The sequence below is a fragment of the Haliaeetus leucocephalus genome, unplaced genomic scaffold (genome assembly GCF_000737465.1).
Source record: "Haliaeetus leucocephalus isolate CR32 unplaced genomic scaffold, Haliaeetus_leucocephalus-4.0 Scaffold417, whole genome shotgun sequence".
NCBI lineage: Eukaryota > Metazoa > Chordata > Aves > Accipitriformes > Accipitridae > Haliaeetus > Haliaeetus leucocephalus.
The window spans coordinates 4,142,444-4,163,559 of NW_010972853.1; the positions used below are offsets into that span (position 1 = coordinate 4,142,444).

General features: G+C 34.0%; 1 protein-coding gene across 1 annotated transcript in view; it reads left to right on the forward strand.

Moving 5' to 3' along the window:
* The window catches only part of FMN1 (formin 1), a 144,425-nt gene that overhangs the window by 37,323 nt on the left and 85,986 nt on the right, over positions 1–21,116 (forward strand). Inside the window, exons 4-5 of the mRNA XM_010574212.1 lie at positions 11,203–11,969; positions 16,130–16,280. Coding sequence (XP_010572514.1) covers positions 11,203–11,969; positions 16,130–16,280 — 918 coding nt within the window. The remainder of the gene's footprint in view (positions 1–11,202; positions 11,970–16,129; positions 16,281–21,116) is intronic.

Below are 21,116 nucleotides of genomic sequence, written 5' to 3' on the forward strand. Positions count from 1 at the left end.
CCGGATGTTACACGGTCTCTTGTAGCTGCTGTACGCTACTTGCAAAATTCTAGTGGGTGCGGTATTCCCTTCTCACTGCTACTTGAGATACATGCAGGCTTATATTGGGTTTTGTCAGTTGAATATTTTCATGGTTTAATTCTTTTAAAAAGCATTCATCAAATGAACAGAAACTTTAGTATTTGTGGGAATTTTATAAGTTACCTACCAAACATACATAAAATGCTAACTTACCTACTGTTAATATTTATTTAGTTATTTATTTATAACCTGAAATTCATATGTTTAAGCACATGTTGTTAACAGTTGACTTTATTAAGTAATATTTAGTCTAGTTTTTTAGAGGTACTATCATTTATTTCAAGGGATGACATTGCTTAGCAAATGTGCCTGTGCCAAGAAGTTAGTGAATCCAAGGCATTAATAATTTTCTGCCTGATATATATATCAGATTCAAGAAGGATTTAGATTCCAGTGAGATTTCTCCGTAGGCACAGAGATGCCACAGTAGATGCCCATCACTTACCAGGTGCTAAAGTTGACATAATAGGATCCATAAATGTGGTGTATGCTGTGAAGTACAATGAACATTATTAGAGATATTTTTCCATATATTGGAATTCATAATGTTTGCAGGATTTTGAGAGATTACCAAGAAATTTCAAGGACACATCAAGGGTTCTATCTGGGTGTTTGATTAGAAGTTATGGAGAAGGAGGGGGATTTACTCTTAAAAAGAGGGTTCATCTGAGTAAAGTTATATGTAAATAGGACAGCTGTAGAAAAGCAAGGACTAGAGATGACCTGTTGTGAGCTATGTATTTTATAACAAAATTCTCCAAGTGAGTTAATTTGTGTAATCTAAAATGGTTGCATGGTAGTTAACAACAGGGAAAGGACTGCGGGGAGGATATGTATATGTGCAGGAAACAAAAGCTAGATGAATGTATTTTTACAGAAACATTTACAGAGCAGACACAAAGCCGTCAGGATGAGGAGAGCAAACTTTAAGGCAACCTGGAAATCACTCTGTGAGGAGCATGGAAAAGAGGACAGAACATTAAGAGAGAATCGAGGTCTACAAACAGCTGGAATAGGAAATGCTGAAGCTTAGAAAAATATAGGACTGTGTGCGGTCTGTAATGCAAGAGGTGGTTTGTATCTTGTATGGAATAGTCCCCTGAAATACATGGTCCTGGTCAGAAAACAGCTACAGAGTCTTTGTGTTGTAGATCTGCTTTGCAAGGCTATTCATACTCTTCCTATAGTGACAAAATGGAGGTGCGTTTATTACCTTTATACTTAGGTGGTCACTGAAAGCTTAGCACTCGTGTGAAAGAATGAGCTGATTCAATTCCCACTCCCACTATATTCCATTGTCAGCAGACTTACTTAATAAGTTCCAGTTGTGTATTTCTTTTTATTTTTTTAAACTTATGGTACATATTTATTAAAAAAAAAAAAAAACAAAAAACCAACAACAAAAAAAACCCCAAACTAACATCTATTTCTTATTTATTGTCTTTGTAGAGCCACTAGATTCAATATGTACAAATGCACTGGCCAAAAGCTTGCAAATGTTTTGACAGGCACTTCTTGCTGGAGACCGACACACAGGCTTTGCAATTGGAAGGATGATAGCCTGGTTATTATTGATTCAGGGTCCTGGAAAATGGTAAAGAGGAGGAAGAGAAGACAGAAAGTATATATAAAGAATCAAATGCTAACAAATGGGATTTAATTTAGGAGAAGAATCATTTTATAGTAATATAATAAAAGTGAAGGGTGACAACAAGCCTACAATGAATATAGACATTTCAGTGACACATTTCCCATGTGGGAATGTAGTATACAGTTGAATATGCATAGAAAATGAAATAGGAAAGACAAAGAGAAAAACAGCACTGGGAATTGCTAGGAAATTAGTTCAGGAAGCAAAGCAAAGGGGTAATATGACTGACATACTATACAGAGGGAGGAGAGTGAAGAGTAGCTGAAGATGTTAATAAATGTTACCTAATTTTATATGCAGAACGGAGTCTATAGAAAAGAAGTATTCAAAATGTGTTATAAATGCAAACTAATTCTGAAACGCCATGAAGAAATGTTACTGGCTACATCAAGAATAGTTTTGACTGAAACTGGAACAATGAATTGGAAGAATATTAGAAACACATAAGCATACAAGAAAATATAAGAATATGTTAAATACTCACTATAAAAATGCCATGCTTGATTTGAATGTTTTTGCAGCAGAGAGAGTAGATATTATTATATTAACACTTCTAGTTTCTCATTAATTTTCTGTATTCTGAGAAGTGCATTTTGCTGGTTTTGAAGTTTTTCTAACAAAGAATAAGAAAATACCAGAAATAACAGCAGACAGAGTACAAAACTGCGTTTCTCAAAGATCATTTTACCTTAAGTTGCCTTTAAATACCTACTTGTATGGAGTGTATTACTTTCTTATACATTCATTCAGTTGTTCATATACCTGTTTGGGTTTTTTTGAAGTTCATCTTGGTTAGATAGTTTTTCTTCCAGACAGGACAAGGAAAAAGATGAAATGAAGTGTATCACACCAATTATTTCAGTACAATCAAAAAGGTGAGAGAGGGAAGGAGTAGTAAAACTTCTTTACCATCTCCTTGCCTTTATACTAGTCTAGAAATGCAAGGTTTTATTTTACTTTGTATCCGTCTGAATTGGTGGCATAGGAAGGAGAAATTAATGAATTAATTCAAAATTCCAGGTTGATGGCATTACTTGGTTCTTTATGGTAGGTAATTCACATGACTTGAGCAGTTATACTGACAATCCTTTTATTACAGTAGTCACACCTTCAGATAGTATAAATATGAGTCTTATAAAGGCTGGATATGTTAACTGCATCAAGCTTTCTGTCTTCTGTTATGCTTTCTGTAACAACTTCCTTAAGCTCACAGTAATATGCATTTTATAATGAAACAGAGCTTTTAACAACTTCACTCATATGAATATGCATTGTTCAAATATAGCAATCAATCTGTTAAGTATGGCTAGAAAATTAAGTAGGTAGGGAAGTTATTATGGAATATGCCTTCTGAGCCACTGTAAATGTGTGACTGATATACTCAAATGCCAATTATTATAATTCTTAATATAGGATATACAATTTGATCATCTAGGTTTCCTTTTCATAAATAGAGATTTTTACTATCCTATTTTAAATAGTTAAGCTATTAAAGATATGCTTTGGGCTTTGGATTTTTAATGATATTTGGCATGTCAAAATGCAATTTAATTACAGTGTTGAGTAATTTTGCAACTTAGTTGTTGGAAAAATAATATCTTTTTTTTTTAATGTGTAATCAAATAGCTACATGCTTAGTGTCTGTTTATAGGTTTTACTTAAGTGTAGTAACCTGAGATTGAGGGCCTTTTCATAACATATCCTTGTAGAAATGGTAATTGTTCGAAGAATCACAAATCAATCTTTACAAATAATTGCAGGTGTTGTTAAATCAGAACTTGTATTTCAAAACATATCAAACATGATATATATTTTCACAGTAAATATTATCAAACTTGAAGCGAACTAATGCTTAAAATGCTATGTGAATTTTAAGCAGTCTGTAGTCCTATATATAAGTAATTATGCACATGATATTTTTTTTTTAAAAAAGCTGTATGTTGCAGTATAACTGGGTATATTTTAATGATGTGCTATACCAATAATTTTGTACTCCAAAATTACTGGCTATAAGGCTGTATTTCTTTATCAACTACCCAAATGCCAGTAATTGGTAAATAATTAAATATTCAGAAATATATAGAAAAACAGTGTTCTGTATACCCACTGTTGTCAAATTTCCTCTCAACTACTTTTGCTACATTTCCCATATAAAACTATGTATTTCATATTTTTAAATTAGAAAGAGATTTGGGCTCTGTATACATAGCCTGTATAAATATTTAGAGTTCTGGGAATGTTTGAGAATGGTCAGTCATTTAGCTTACATTTTGCTATGAGGTGTAAATATAATCCTTAATGTGTATCCTTGAAAACGGTGATATACCGTATGTAACTGATTATATTTCTTGAGGTATTTTTTAGAGAGGAATTTTGATTTTTATGTAAATTGGCACAGGTTTAATATTTTTTCATTGAGAAATCCTTTGCTGAATCTCTGATTGTTGTTAAAATTTAAAACAAATGTATGTTTTTTCAAGGACAGAGATTTAATAAAAAAGGGCTTTTTTTTCTTTGTCAACACAATACAAGAATAAAAAGTGTGAGCTCTTCCAAAAACTGAAGATGAAATTACTTAGAATGAACAAAACCAAAAAGTCAGAGACTGTCTGTGAAAAATTTGTTTTTCCTCTCTTTTCTATGCACAGTACTTTGATGGCCAAAATATTATTAAGAAAAAAAAAAAGCTGTAAAGTCTATACAAATATTTTTCATCGGCAACTGAATAATTTTTATCTTTTTTTCTTTTTCTTTTCTTTTCTCTTTTGTTTTTGATCTCCCTTTCTCCCCGCATCGTGTCATGTCATGTGTCCTCCCTCCCCCCACCAAGCATTTCTACTTCTAGAAACCATACCCTTAGATATTTTGTGTCTTCTTTGTTTCCATTTTTTTCATTTTCACGGCTTGGCATAAGTAACTAATTAGATGTAACAATCAGTGTAGAAATTCAGAGAAGGGGATAAAATCGAGCTCACTTTCTCTCTACTACGTTGTTTTTCCAGGCTAATTAGAGTAAAAACAAGTAAAAGTGTGTGTTTCTCAGTTAAAGAGGTCTGTCTCTGATATACATAGAACAGCTTTGTTCATTAAAGACGTGCCATTTTTACACAGTTGCTTTTTAGAGTAGAATTGCACTGTAAACACTAGGGAAAAAATACGCTTTAACAGTGAAGCATTAACTTGCTAGTTTCAAAGCAAGAGTTCTGCATATTGCTTGCTCTAAACAGTGTTTTTTACTGTCTTACACTTCTCAAGATTTTTTTTAAACATTTATGGTGCAAATAAGTCTTGACGAATAACAAGCCAGCAACTGATTTTTGAACGTAGATTGCTGTAGAGATTTATGGTTTCCTCATATTCAAACATCCAAGTTGTTCTAAAACTTTCGTATCAGAGCAATTCTATGTCATGGTTAGAAAGTCTTTGTCCATATAAAATCACATTATATAAAGCAGTAACATAACAAATATACTTCATTCGATTGCATTTAATTGACTATATAGACTATAATTGACTGTATTGACTATTAAATGAGACTGTACTCTTTCTGTCACCTATCAGAGCACAGAGAAAAGCTGTCAAATTGGTATTGAGATTTGTCTGTGTCAATTGATGTTATCGTTTCAAAAACATTTAGACAACCTGTAGGTTACATTCTAAGGACTTAGTCTTTTTCTTTTGTGATTAATTACATACGTTACCATCTGAGACTGTAATGGTTAATGGAAGTATGGTACACTGATTCAATTTCTGGGCTTTTTCTTCCTTTGAACATACGCTTCGTGTTCCTGAGTCTCCCGGGACCAAGGCTGAGCTGTCGGCATTATTTCAGAAAATATATCCTGCCTTTTTTCTCTCTGTTGTGTCAGATCATTTAGCAGTGACTTGCACTGCAGGTGCAAAAAGGAAGTTGCTGGAGTCATACAGCAGAGGGCTGGGTGTAAGGGGACCTTATTTAGTCAGAATCAGAGGTGCAAAAACTCTGAAACCTGTGTTCCAAGCAAGGGCAGATTTGGAAGCAAAACAAGACTTATCAGGGAGAGGGACAGACCAAACTGCCTCTTTATTCAGCCTCTTCAAAATGGATATTGGGTGGAAGCAGAAAGCCTATGGAAGAATGGAAAAAGAGGTACATCAGCCAGGAAAGCTAGTTTTAGAGGTCAGAAGAGCATAGGATTAAAATGACAGTTGACAACACTCAAGCTGAATTACATCTTGCAAAGCAAATTTAAGGGTACAGTAGAAGTATTCTTCAGCAATAGAAACAGAAGGAAACTGAGGAAGCAAGGGGAGTGTTACCCAGTAAGGGTGAGCTGGAGACAAAAGGCAATGTAGATTGAACCTAGAAAATTAATACCGAATGAGCTGCCTCAGATTTCAATAGCAGTGATCATGAACACAGGGATGGCTTTTTTCTTAAACTGCACATACACACAGCTTTTAGTAGCTGAATGGAGCACAAGGATTACTTTTTTGCATATGACATTTCTCTTTATGTATTTTAATATGGAGTTGTTGACTCATGATCAGTTTGTGATATGCTGTCCTTCGCAGATCCTTTTCCCATAGAATTGCCGTACTACTGATGAGTCCCTTCAGTGGCTACGTACGCTGCAGTCCTCTTTTTTGAATCATAGCATGTATTTTCAGACCACTTGCTTGTCTGATAAAATTATTATTAATTCAGAATTTGAACAGTGTTCTTCAGCATACTAGGATAGCACTGTTTGCATAGTTAATATTGTCAATGAATGCAAGAAAGATTGGACTAAGGTAAGGCATTTTTTTTCAGTAGCATATTGCTGTGTGAATTAGGCTTAAGATACTCAGGAGGTACTTTCAAATTTATGATTGAAATCTGATTTCAGCACATTAAGGCTTTTACAGTACATTTATTTATATACTTATATTTTCTTTCGAGCCAGCAATATGAAGAGGAAATAGTAATAAGGTTTTATTGAAACGTACCTGCCTCTAATCTGGTATTTATAACAGTAATCTGGAGAAAATAGATCTCTACTGTCGTGGAAATTTAGGCAGCTGTAAGTATCAATTTTGTGTGTGTGTGTGTGTGTGTGTACAGGAGAGGGAGCAATATGTGACAAAAACTAGATAATGTCACTGACTGTCATTGACACAATGAGAAGCCAGAGATCCTGTACATGCCAAGGCCTGAGGGCTTAATTTGATATGCTGTCTGAGAGAGTGGATTGATGCTGCAAGAAAGTGAAATGGTCAGGGGAGTAGAAAAATGCGTTCCTTGCACTAGTTTGTCAGTTGTTGAATCTACATATACGATCACAATTTCTTACATGAATGTTGTTAAGAAGCAGGCAGCCAAACTTCTAAACAAGTCAGCAGAGTGGCAAATGCATTTTTCAAATTAAAAAAATTGTTATCCTGTATATCTAAAACACACTGATGAACATCTAAATTGTTCTTCATAATGTCTTGCTTTCATTTTATACAGAAATCATCAGACATTTTAACTCTGATAGGCTTCCAAATCCTCTACCCTTCCTCAGGAATAAATCATGTTCATTCATGCTGCATAGGATGGCTTTCTATGCTTTAGTTTCCAGCCTCTGTCCCTCCAGCCTTCTTCCCGCACCTTCCCTCCCTCAGACATCTTGTTTCCTGCTGAATTTTTTTTTCCATTTCATTCTGCTTAAAACAGCTCTGACCAAACTATTATATTCTGATGGGAGCCTTTGGTCATTGTTCATCTTAACAGTAGTTCCCAAAGACTCTAGGAGTCTGGTGCATGACGTGCCATGAAAACAGACTCGGTATATTGCCAACGTGGTAGTAATAATTGCTGACATGATTTAGTAACAAGGTACTGAACAAGGTACTGAATAATTTGAACAGTGTCTATTCAAATCCATCTAGATTTGAATTTAGCTAAAAATTGGTTCTTCCCAGCAGCCACAGGTATTGTTATGTAGCCATCATAAACATTTTAAAGGAGTGTTGACAGACCCTGGAAATAAAACTGTTAGCTTTGGTAGACATATCTACACTATAGTGGAAAAACTTTGGTTCCCATTTAGATGAAAATAGTATTTTAACTGGAAAGGTTGTGCACAAGTGCTTCTAACACAAATCTCTATTCAATAAAATGTCTCTGTGTTCACATTATATTTTTAATATTTCAGGACTCTGGTGACAGCATATAGTATAAAAGTAATTTTGATTATTTCCCACTTGAAATTGTGAGAGGGATATAGTTCTATTATATTCCATTTCAGTATGTTAGATTTGTTTACAATAATGTAAAGTATAAAAAGATTCCATTGTTCCTATCCTTTGATTCATGAATTGTAAGGAAGAAAAGATTTGCCTGGATACATACTGTATCACCACTTGCTATAGCAAAATTTAGTGACTTATCTTTATAATAAAAATGCTAACTATAAATTTTATGTATAATGCAATAGAAGAAGGATTCTAAACTAGTACAAATCCCACAAATTCTAACAAACATCCCATTTGCAAAGTAAAGAAATCACCTTGCATAATGAATGGTTGTACTGGCAATAAGGTTGTGTCAAAATTTATTTTAGTTTCAACTTGGTTTAATTAATTAGTTAATTTTAGTTAATTTATTTTTAGTTTGAGTTGTCCGTAGGCTCCTTCGAGATTTGTATATTGAGGTCTAGTGATTATCAGTAAGTATTCTGCAGCCTGAATTCTGAGATTTCATTCTAATAGGCAGTACCATGTAAAAAGTTTTAAGCCACAGACAAGTGAAAATTGTAAATTTTTAAAAAATATTTTTAGTTATTGACTTGCTTTCAGGAGTCAAAGGTGCCTAAGTTTAGTACACAGTGGTTTTCTTTATTATTTAACACTACATGTTGATAAGGTATCTAACTAGTCCTTAGTGGTATAACAAAGAGAATGTAATAGACTTTATACATATTTGTCATAGTACATGATAGAAAGAGAATGTTTAAATTCTACCTGTGTGGAGTGACTGGAAGCTGTTTGATCTCCATTTGATTCATTACAAGATTTTCAGCTCATTTCATCTCTTTTAAAGAAATATTTTTCAGGAAGCAGACCTTTATTAAGAATACGTATGTATTATTTATGTGTATACATATATATAAATAGTACATATTAACATACATATTCTTGAAAATTTTGTTGAAAATACTATCATAGTTAATGTAAACTGAAGACATTCCAGTATTACTTAATATTTTGGTGAACAAGATTGTTTTGAGATGTAAGATAATCAAAATAAAAACTTGTTTTATTACTTATTGCTCTTTTATATTGCAGTCACTCAGTTGGAAAATACTGATCTTTTCCGTTGATGAGATGTTCAACACAGATTCCCAATGTGTCATTTTTGTTAAGCCTGCTTTTCTTTTTTGTGCTTAGTAATTTTAGCTTTAATTCTGGTTTATGTTAGTAATTTTATTATTTTTATTAACAGAAATTAATTTTGAAAATGTGAAAGTTAAAAGCAAGACAAAGCATAAAACTATCGCCTCAAATATAATTTTGAGTTCAAACCACCAGTTTTATATTGTAAATTAGAGACTGAAGATCTGTAGTTGAAAAGGTATATAATACTACACAGTTGCTTTCATGCCCAGTTAAATGTAATAAGTAGTTTTGTAGAATACTGTGCTTGTTTTTTACAGTGTGTTTTTGAGGTGACTTCAGATTTACTGCTGGGAAAATCTTTAACGTTCAAAGTAAATTGTTCTATTGGGGAGTTTTTGATGTCCAATAGGGGCAGAATACTATGATAAACAAAATAGCTAAATTCCCTGAGGCAAACTTACTTCATTACCTCATTTATGGGTCAGTATGCCAAGTTTAAAAAGAAAGGTGATTGCTCTGGAGCAATTCACATGGCAGAAAATTTTGTGATAGTTGAACTGAACTAATAATTAAGCTGAGCAATAACAAACTTTGATAGAGTAACAGTAGGAAAAGAAAAAAAGCCAAGCAAAACATGTTTTATTTGTTGTACATATTAGTCCTAGTTTTTCTATAAAACTAATAGAAATTGGGTTGTTTCCAATACAAATCTCTGTTTGATTATCTTTGCAAGACTTTAAAGGATTTCCCACCTTTACACTTGCCAGTTAAGAAAAGGAGCATTTTGTATCCAGTATTTTCAGATTGTTTACTTTGGATTTTATCTTAACAAATTGATTATTGAATGCAAGCTGATCATACTGCTATAAGAAAGAACATATATCTCTTCAAGCTTCTTTGTATGATATAAAATTACAGTATATTACACTACTGTATTTGCCATACTGACCTACACATGCATGACTTGGATGCATATTAATTAATGCTGTAAACTATTAACTCTGACCTAATACTCCAGTTGGAATGATAAGTAGGGAGTGCTGTGTTGCCACTTCTGACCAGCACTATGTGGGAAGTTTTTAAGTGTAAATTGCTGCGCCTGCAGGAATTTGGGAAAATCACAGCTCATTAGCTGCTTCTGTTGAAATGTTGGCTTCCCTTTGTACAGAGATCCTGAAAGAACCATGGAAAATGCTCTTTCAGGAGTCATTGGCTTGCAAAGAAACAAGATAACACCAGTCAGCTGCCCGATTGATAGAATCATGGCATAACAGAAAATAGCTTGCAGGGACTTAATCATCTGGAATAGCAGTACTGGATCGGATTATTTAAAGGAGATATTTCTGTGTCAAATGTTTTGTATTTTTCTGATATATGGTAAGAAAAGTAGTTTGGTTTTTTTCTTCCTTACTTACATATATTCTTGAAAGGTTGTTATTTCTTTCTACCTCAGTGAAATCCTCTTTATCCTCTTGGTCTAAAATTTGTTTTCCTGAATTGTAGATTGAAATATATCTGGTAGAAATGAAGTCTTCATTTAATAGTAAAGATAAATTTGAAGGAGAATTTATGTGTGCCTCTGAATTTAATTGATGAGAACACTTTTAATAGATTGAGAAAGTATTTTAATTTTTTTATTTAATGTTTTATCTGGGAGGAATTTGAACTTCTGTTGTGGTTAATCTATTTTACTTCCTAACATGTTAACTATATATATGCCATATGTGTGAAGTGAAATAGTCAACAAAATAATGTCATTAAGTACAACACCATTCAAAAAAAGTACCTTTGTTCCATAATGAACTAGTAATTACTGCATTCAACAATTAAAAACCAGTAAGTCTGCTTAAAGACAAGGTACAAGTTAGAATTTGCTAAATCAATATTCTAGATATTTACTCATAAAATACGTTTTGTGGAAACACACACTGCTTACATATCTTTAAAGACTAGTACTTGTCCGGTTATGTAATAGCTTGCAATAAAGCCATTTAGAACTAGGAAAGTGAAGTATTTCTGTCTTTGCTTAAAATAAGAACATAGTCTAAATGTGACGATTTTTAGTTACTATGAAATAAACACTTCAGAAAAATGTTTGCACTAAGGTTTTTTTTGTTGTTGTTCTGCAGTCTCAGTTTGAACTCAGGGTATTCCATATTCGTGGGGAACATGCTGTATCAACTGCTCAGCTTGAGGAAACCATTGCACATCTGAAGAATGAACTCGATAATAAATTAAACAGAATAAATGAAAAAGCAAAGGATATCGGTGTTTCTACTGAAGATGATAACCCACCAAAGACATACCGAAATGTATGTATACAGACTGACAGAGAAACTTTCATAAAGCCTAGTGAAGAAGAAAACAGAGCTGTGAAAAATAACCAGATAGTACCCAGAAAGCTTAATATTTCTTCTTTGTCACATAGTATTTCTGCCCAAAGTGAAAATAAGGACAATTACAATGTACAGTCTTCAGAAAGTGTCTTATCTTGTCAACCAAAACAAATGCTGCCTCCTCCACCACCACCGCCACCTCCTCCTCCCCTTCCTGATTCTTCACTACCAGGTTTAGTTCCTCCACCACCACCTTTGCCAGCGGGTCTGACTTCACTGACATCTCAGTTTGGATCTAGTCCACCACTGCCACCTCCACTTTTTGAAGGCTGTAGGAATTTTCAAGCACCACCGCCACCACCACCACTTCCAGGGTCGGGACCTCCTGTTCCTCCTCCACTGCCTGGATCTGGTTTACCTCCACCCCCTCCACCTCCAGGGCCTGGGTCCTTTTTTAATAGCACTTTATCGTCAAACCAAGGTCCTCGAAAACCTCCCGTTGAACCTAGCCGTCCCATGAAGCCTTTGTATTGGACACGGATACAATTGCAAGGTAGCAGGTAAAATATATTTATTTGGACTTAGAGTTGCTATTTATAGGCCATGATACAAGGGTATGTATACTAATTAAGACTTAATAACAAAAACTTAACAGTCTTGGAATGTGTAACAAAATCAGCGTAGAGGCATGGAATTTACATGTTTTAAGAAAAAAATTGAATCAGTTCTAGAAGTCTAAAAATAGATCACCAGAAATTACTTTGAAATATTAAATATAAATTAGAATTATATGCATTATAAATGAAAATTATGTGCATTATATCAAAAAGAAATTTTGTCCTTTTTTTCCCCAAAATCCAAGTACTCCATGGGCCACTGTAGTGACAGGGTAGCACTGAAGAGAAAAAAGGTAGCCAACAGATTAGAAAGATTTTTTTTTTTTTTTTTAATCTTAATTAGAATTGAAATGTTAAAGTTGGTGAGGTGAGAACCTAGAGTTTCATTTTTGCTTTCCAGTCATTTCAGGTGATACCATCTTCAGAGCACTATGTTGTGTCATCCTCTGTGATGCCAGTTCTAGAAACAGTTAAACTGGAACCTAACCTCTGTGTATAGTTCCGTCAGAGCAGGAAAACTAAAGCATATGTATAAATATATGTAGCTCAGGAACCTGTAGCATGACGCATCCATTATGGAGGAGGTTCAGTACTGACAGACACCGCTGTAGTAAAAAAAAAAAAAAAAAAAATTTACCAATCTTACTCTGATTTAGTGCTGGGATGAAACTCTTGAGGGAAGGGATGCCATCCAGAAGGACCTTGACAGGCTTGAGGAGTGGGCCCATGCAAACCTCATGAGGTTCAACAAGACCAAGTGCAAGGTCCTGCACCTGAGTTGGGGCAATCCCCAATATCAATACAGACTAGGGGATGAATGGATTGAGAGCAGCCCTGCAGAGAAGAATTTGGGGATACTGGTGGATGAAAAATTGGACAGGAGCCAGCAAAGTGAGCTTGAAGCCCAGGAGGCCAACTGTATCCTGGGCTGCACTTAAAGAAGCGTGGCCAGCAGGTTGAGGGAGGTGATTCTTCCCCTCTACTCTGCTCTCGTGAAACCCCACCTGGAGTACTGCCTTCAGCTCTGGGGCCCCCAACATAAGAAGGACATGACCTGTTGAAGCAAGTCCACAGGAGGGCCACAAAGTTGATAGGGGGCTGGAGCACCTCCACTGTGAGGACAGGCTGAGAGAGTTGGGGTTGTTTAGCCTGGAGAAGAGAAGTCTTGGGTGGGGACCTTATTGCGGCCTTTCAATATATAAAGGGTGCTTATGAGAAAGATGGAGAAAGACTTTTTACTGAGGCCTGTAGTGACAGGACAAGGGGCAATGGTTTTAAACTGAAAGGAGGTAGATTTAGACTGCATATAAGGAAGAAATTTTTTACAACAAGGTTGGTGAGACACTGGAACAGGTTGCCCAGAGAAGCTGTGGATGCCTCATCATTGGAAGTCTTCAAGGTCAGGTTGGGTGGGATTTTGAGCAACCTGATCTAGTGAAAGATGTCCCTGCGTGTGGCGGGGGGGGTGGGACTAGATGATGTTTAAAGGTCCCTTCCAACCCAAACCATTCTATGATTCTATGAAAGCAGTCTAATAGTATATACTGTTCTGGCAAATCTAAAGTTACTATGAAAGATAGTGTTTTATTTATTTGTTTATAAGGGATCATTTGGTGAACAGGCATAAATAAACAATTTTTGGACAGTCTTTTTGAAATGATCCCACAAACTTTGTTTATGCTATCCATTTATTCAGCTGGCAGAGGAAAAGAAGTGCTCACATTTACACTTTCTGAGCCAGCATACATACCTTACTGCCACAGCAGTGTGTGGTTTCAGTGCTGCTCAGCTGCTCTTTTGGATTTTGGCTGATTCCAACTTTGCTTCAAGTGTTTATTAATGTAACATAGAGCTCCATTAAGAGGGTTGGCTCACAAAGTATTTTGGGGGGATGCTTAAGTGACATGGACTATTTCTAGTTTAACAAGGAGCTGCTAGAATCATGAACTAAAATTCAGGTCCTGTGTTATGCAGGTAATGAAATCACATGATTATTCAGGTCTTAAAAGTAAAATCATTATTATCTGTGTTCAAAATTATTTTAGCATAAGTGCAGTTACAAAGATGTTAAGTTTATTTTAAACATTTTAATAATTTACATTATTATATCTGACATATATGCTATACTATATATACACACTATATTACATACTGTATTATATACTGTGACTATATTAGGTATTATTATATGTTATGAATTACTGTATTACAGATTATTTGTTTAGATTACTTAATATATTATTATAATAGGTCACTATAAATTATTTAAGTATTACAAATTATTTATGATTATTCTTAATCGTTTATTTTAAGTTATTTTTAGGATTATGTTTAAACACAGTAAATATCTGCATTTAAATGTATTTAAATATGAGTTTTGTTTTAGCTTACAATTTTGATGAGAAAGAATCATTATTCTGGTATAATAAAGCATAGTAAGGTGTTAATATTTTATATAAAATGTTTGACAGGAACAAACAATTAATGAAATGTCAGTTGTATTCTTTCAATGATTCAGAATTAAAGGCATTGAAATATTTTGGAGCAGGAAGTTTGAGCATTTGGGGTTTACTTTCCAAAAATTACTAGTGATAAATTGTTTCATAGTGAATAAATACTTGGTCCATAAATAAACCTTATAGTAATTCTTCCTATTGATTCACTGAAATCAAAATATTTTTCTGAAATATTGCTGGTTCACCAAGCTTTTGCTGGATGCAAGATAAGGTCTAAGTCATAGCTTTCTCGTGAACTGCTGGTTACCAGATATAATGGTCCAGCATTTTCATGGTCTGCACTAGAACTGGAAACTTCTTCAAGGGTCTGCTGCTTAGATCAGCAGCTATCCAGGACTTCAAATTTCTTGTTACAGAGCCAGAAAGAATCCTTCATTCTTCAGGGTGATTGACACTACAGCTAGTATCAAGGAGGGTGAAACTGTGGAGCTGTAAGCATGTCCTGTGACACAGAATATGCTGCATCAGCAGATGCTAATAGAGTTCCTTAAACATTCACAATGGTAAATTTACAGTTGTGTATTAAGTATAAAAAATCCTAAATTTGAAAAAAAAATTAATTTTGGTTCCCCTTAAATTGATAGGTATTGCATTTTGTTGCATATTACATCTAATAAAAATGTGTTTAGTGACATCAGCCATTTGTATTTTACAGGGGTTTTAATCACTTTTTTTTTTTTTGCAAATAATTTCACTGCCTTTTAGTGACATCTGCTGGAAGAAGTGGTCCCACCTTCTACTGATAAACAGACAAGAAGAGCACTCAGAAGTTTTGTCACACATATTTTCTTGAAACACTGAAATTTTGAAACAAAACTCATTCAGAATTGAAGTGCCATGTTTGCAGCACTACATAGTATTTTCCCCAAATCCAGATAAAACTAGAGGATTGTGTAAAAAAGTTCCTAAGTGTTCCAAAACTAAAGCTGGTCTTGGAACGCAAAAAAAGAGGGAAAGATAATCCACATTTAAAATTTAGTTGGTTGGCTGGAGCAGAATACTGGGTGGTCTCCCAAAATATAGGCCACATAATTACTCTAGTTTCTCAGAACTGCAACAAGGATAAATATGAGCATACAACATCTGCAGCTAACCTGAAGTCAGTCAAGTCCTATACAAGTGACCCCAAATGCTCTTAAAATATACTTGAATAAAGTTTCTTCACTATTTGTTGATACTGTTTATTTTTATAGGTCTAAATAGATTACTAGGAATTTCTCAAAAAAGCTACTCTTGAAATACCTCCTCCTAATCCTAGTTGAATGACAGAAGTGTCTCGATGTATTTGCACAAGCTGCAGTTGTAATATTTGATTGTTGTACAAAAAACTGTACAATACAAATAATGCATTTTGATAGTCTAGCAGGCATGGACACTAAATAGCTAAACTTTTCGCTACAGCCTTCTGCAAAACATTTTGGCTCCTTACAAGAGCAAGGTATAGGGAAGGAATGCTGTTTATATAGCAGTAGTACATGTTGCTTTGAGTTTTAAATCTATAATGGATTTTCATCTATTATGGTTAGATCTGTTATGGTTCTTCATAAATGTTTATTGGAAATTTTATAATTACCTTTCCCTTTGTAGGAAAACTGCTATGCCAACATTATGGGAATCACTAGAAGAACCTGATATACTTGATACTACTGAATTTGAATATTTATTCTCCAAAGACACCACTCAGGAAAAAAGAAAACCATTATCAGAGACTTATGAAAAAAAAACCAAGGCCAAAAAGGTATTTATTGTTTCTTTGTGTTTTCTTTTTTTTGTGTCACTGTTTAGTTTTACATTTTAAGAAACCCCTCTTTTTATTTACAGTTGAACGAACAGATAATAGATGGGTTTGTAAATCTCATTTTAAAGCAAAATAGGTGGACTGCTGATTCAACTCTTGCTTGAGAATGCAAGGTTATTATTTAACTTGGAAGATTTCTTGACTTTGAAAATGAAAGTTCCCTATCCTAGTGAGGTAGAAAAAACATCATATAGGAGAACTGAATGAAAGTTCTAATATGAGTCTAAAAGTGCCAATATTTCAGGCTGTGTCTGTCCTTGAACTGATCTATAGTTAAACACTGTCATTAAGTTACTCTAGCAAACCACTTTTCCATTGAGATGAATTTTATTGGAAAAACAAAGCATAAAGCAAGATAGGACTGTTAGACATTTTGAATAAGGAATGCCAGAAAACTTTTTTCTGGTATAGCTAAAGAGCTGTGTCAGGAAGGGACAGGATGATCATGTCTTTAATGGCCAAAAGTTTATGCAGTAACTCTGTCATTACCGTAGCACAGATATTGTGTGCCTCAGACATGATTCATTACAGAGAGAGCTTGTAGTTGTCAATTACTATGTGCAGATAGGACAAAGAAATGGCATTAGTAGTATTTGCTGCAGGAAAAATTCTAGGCTGAATAATAGTCGATACTGTTTTCCTAAAACAATGTGGTTATGTATTAGAAACCCATTTAAATATATACTATATTGTAAATCTCTTTGAGCTTACCTGCTTGGAACCACAAGAGGGCACTTTGTATGTAGGCTATGCTATCTGTGTTCAACTTTATAATACATATAATGTGAAATATACACACATAGATACATATCAGTGCAATCAGATCTTTCAAAACATCTTTGATCATAAACTTACTGTATTGTGTCTTAGCGCAATAGTTAATGAGAAGTGTAAATAAGGCTATAGGATATATAAGATTCAAACTCATGTGATGCAAAAAGTGAAAAATGAAAAATGGGGCCAGGATGGGGGCATGCTGGCATTTGTAAGTACACCCTAAAGAAATTATTAATTGTTGCAGTCCTTCAAATGTTAGATTGAAGTTGGACATGAACATCTCTGTGAAAAATATTTTGACGTATTTTACTTGACAAATGATTCAAGTGCATATGGCACATAGTACACAGCTGTATCTGTAAATCCCAGTAGCTGACATTTGTGATGCCCTCTTTCTAAAATGTATTTTCACATTTCATTGATTTACCTCTTTCAGAAAGATTTATTTAATAGGAAACACAGGTTTCTAAAGAACTTTGAAGAAAAACATAACCAATGTAACTTTAATGGAGAAATAATATGCACAAATAGTTACCTTTGTATTTCAAAATCACAGCAATTGAGTGAATATACCTATTTCTCCAGGTGTATGACAGCAAACCAGGTAGAGAATTAGGCCTGTATTCTGAAAGATTAAATTGCATTATTCTTTTCTCTTGCTACTTTGTAAACTAACTTACTTGCTACAGCAGCACAATTTTTTAATGATCTCTCTTAACTTTATCCAAAATCAAATTGGATAATAGTTACTCTATACAATATAGGAAATAATGATATAATAATAAGTACTATTTCTTGTGAGAAACCAATGTATTTTCTTACAAAGATATCTTCTTTACTTATGTCACTGTTTGAATTATTCTGGTTTGTTATTAAATGTAAGCTTATTATTTTAAGACTAGGTATATATTTCCATTAATGAAATGGAAAAAGTTCATTTAAAGTACTGTGTGAAAACACAAAAGTAAATCCCCTAAGAGATAAAGTAACAGTTATATCTATTATTATGTCCTTAGTTTGGTAAAACTCATGCGATTATGATCATGGTGTGATAAACCATGGGAACTGTAGGGCTTTCAGTGAAAATTTCAAAAACTCATGGTCAAAAATACCAAACTTTCTGTCATTTGGTCAATTTAAAAATTAAAAATAAATCAGCTTTTAGAATTCAAATTAAATTTGACTCTAAGTGAGTATAGAAGCATTTTCTTATTGTATATCCTGTCTTTCAGCCTTTCTTTGTTAAATGGCTCATGGTAGCAGATGAATATTTTTACAGACAGTTGGTCCTCTTAGATGGTCCTGTGTTTTTTATTTGTCTCTCTGAAAGCCCAGATGTCTGCAGCCTGGCTCCAATGGATCAATCTTGGTGGGCTGCAAGCGATACAGTAGTTGAGAGGCGTTTTATTTAGTTACAGGAGGGTTTATTAGTAGATTATAACAGAAGGGTCCTGTAGGTTAATGTAAAACTTATCAGTTCTGCTGGCTTCATTTGTGCTTTCTCATGCTTTTTCTTGGCTTTCAACTTTTCTTGCGTTTTTTCCAACAATTATATCTATCTACTAGGGTTTTAACAACAATCTTTTTCTTTGCTTCAGTACAGAAATTTGTGTTTGTCTGGTTTTAAGAATGCTACAGGTGTAATAGTGTATGGAATTGTATAGTCTGGTTAAAGATGCTTTCTACAGGCATTAAGACAGACACATGAATCTTACGAGCTTCATCATATTATAATTTTTAGCTGATGCTGCATCATTTTGTATTTTTTTGTAAATTCCTTTCTCATGTTCTATAAAAAAGCCTTCCAGAGCAATATACAGGTACAGTGATAGAATCTGGAGTAGTAGTTTGTGTTTGGAGTAGGTAAGCTATTTTATTTAATAATACATGTTAGTGCTGACCTATTCATGGCATTAAATCTCTTCTCCTCTGCACAAACTTTGTCCTATTTCATACTTTCTTATACAAACTAAGTTCGGCTTGCTTGGTATTTAGAGAAATGACAAACCAATAGGTGGTGCAGGATTGCTTATTAAAACACAATTACTTAATACTTTTCTCCTTGAATGAGAATTACATCAGTACCTCACAATCAAGTTCCTTATGCAATTGGAAGTAAGATTCTATCTTTGGAATTAGAGGGGAATTGTTTCTCATTTAACTGGGTCTTCTTTATAAAACTAAGGAGGCTTTAACAATTAGTGGCTTGCTGAATTATGACTTCTCTACCATCTATTTACATTTCTCTTGCAGTTCAAATAAAATAATATTATTCAATTTATTCTCAGAATTCTTATTTTTGTGAAACCACTGAAATAATCTGTATGCTTAATCTGTGGAATGAATGCTTCTGTGGAAAGTATCACATTAAGCCTATAGAAATTTCACTTTGTTCTATTCTTACCCATTTGTCCACATAGTAGACACCTCATGGCAACACAGATTAAAATATTCACCATATGCTGTGGTTTTGTTGCTTACCAGCTGATAGGTATCTACCATTTTCAGCCAGAAGTATCTAAATCTTGTCCTACATAAATGGAACAGATGGTCTGTATTCCAGTACGATTTGACAAGTTATGTTCAGAAGGGAAACTTCTGAATATATACTTGTATTCATATATATATTTTTATATATATACACTGTATTTGCAATATGATATGTAATTTATAAAATAAATACTTATAATATAGAATATATATATACTCCTACATATAGTCAGTGTCAAAACAGCAGAATACATTTGAGGATTCTGTGGGCATCTATGCTGGGTCTGGTTACCTTGGTATTTTCACTTATGACCTAGATAATGGAATATTAACTCTGCAGCCACCACCTAGTTGTGAGAGGCTTATACTGGAGTAGACCCTTCAGTAAGCTTTCATGTATCAGAGATAGGGTCTGAAATATAGGGATAAGCACAAAGCTGATACAGTTAACCACAAGGTTAATACAGTTAAGGATATTCAGCTACCTAGAAATAAGATGGGGTACAACTGGCTAACTGTCTAGGTAATAGTTTAGCAGAAAGGATCTTGGGGTTATAATGGCTCACAAGAGGTAAATGAATTGTCAAATCATGGTACTACTAAAAAGGGAAAACAGAACTCTGATAGAAGTATTGCTTGCAAGACAATCTACTTAGCCATGTCTCAGTTAAGAACTGCATCTAGATTTAGGCACTACAGCCTTTCATTAAAAATGTTTACTAACTGTAAAGAGTCAATAGGAGTGAGAAAAGAATTGAATTATTATGATTGTTTAGTCTAGAAAAGAGAAGGTTGATTGGGAAATGCAGTAAATGTCATCAAGTGCATGCAGCTGCTGCAAAGAAAGATTACAAAAAGCTTTCTAAAAGTAAGGATACCAAAGGAATGCAGAACAATTTTGGCTAGGGAAATTGTGTTTCTGTATTGGGAGATCTTTAAGAAAATTTGTGTAGAATGATACACATCTAGTTGATACTTTCTTGAAGTGCAGAAATGCTTTGGATGACATTTTGAGTGCCTTTCCAACATCATGATTATGTTACTCAGTTAAAAGGCATAAAGTCCACTTTCTGTCCATTGTCCTATGGATGGAAACAGCTGACTATCCTTTTTTCCAGAGTGGAAGCACTTTCATGATTCCCAAATTCATTGCTTTTGTGCCTGCCAGAAAATGGCTTATTAATTGAGTTACGCTAGGTTCTAGAGGCTATCATCCTGACATGAGGATGAAATGATTAGAATTTGAAATGCAGTTGTTAAAAAATGAGATATTCTAACAAGTATGTGGGGAAAAAACGAAGTTAAGAATCTTCCAGCAGCAATGCTAATATAACTTCTTAAAGGCCTGCATAGAGGGTGATTTTATTCATTTTTAGGCATATATTAAATTATTTTGGAAAAAATGTAGCACATTCACTTGATAGTGATACAATGTAAACATAATATAGTTTAAATGAAGGTCAGATGCACCTTTCTAGTACACTTACATATTCTTGAAGTTTGTTACAG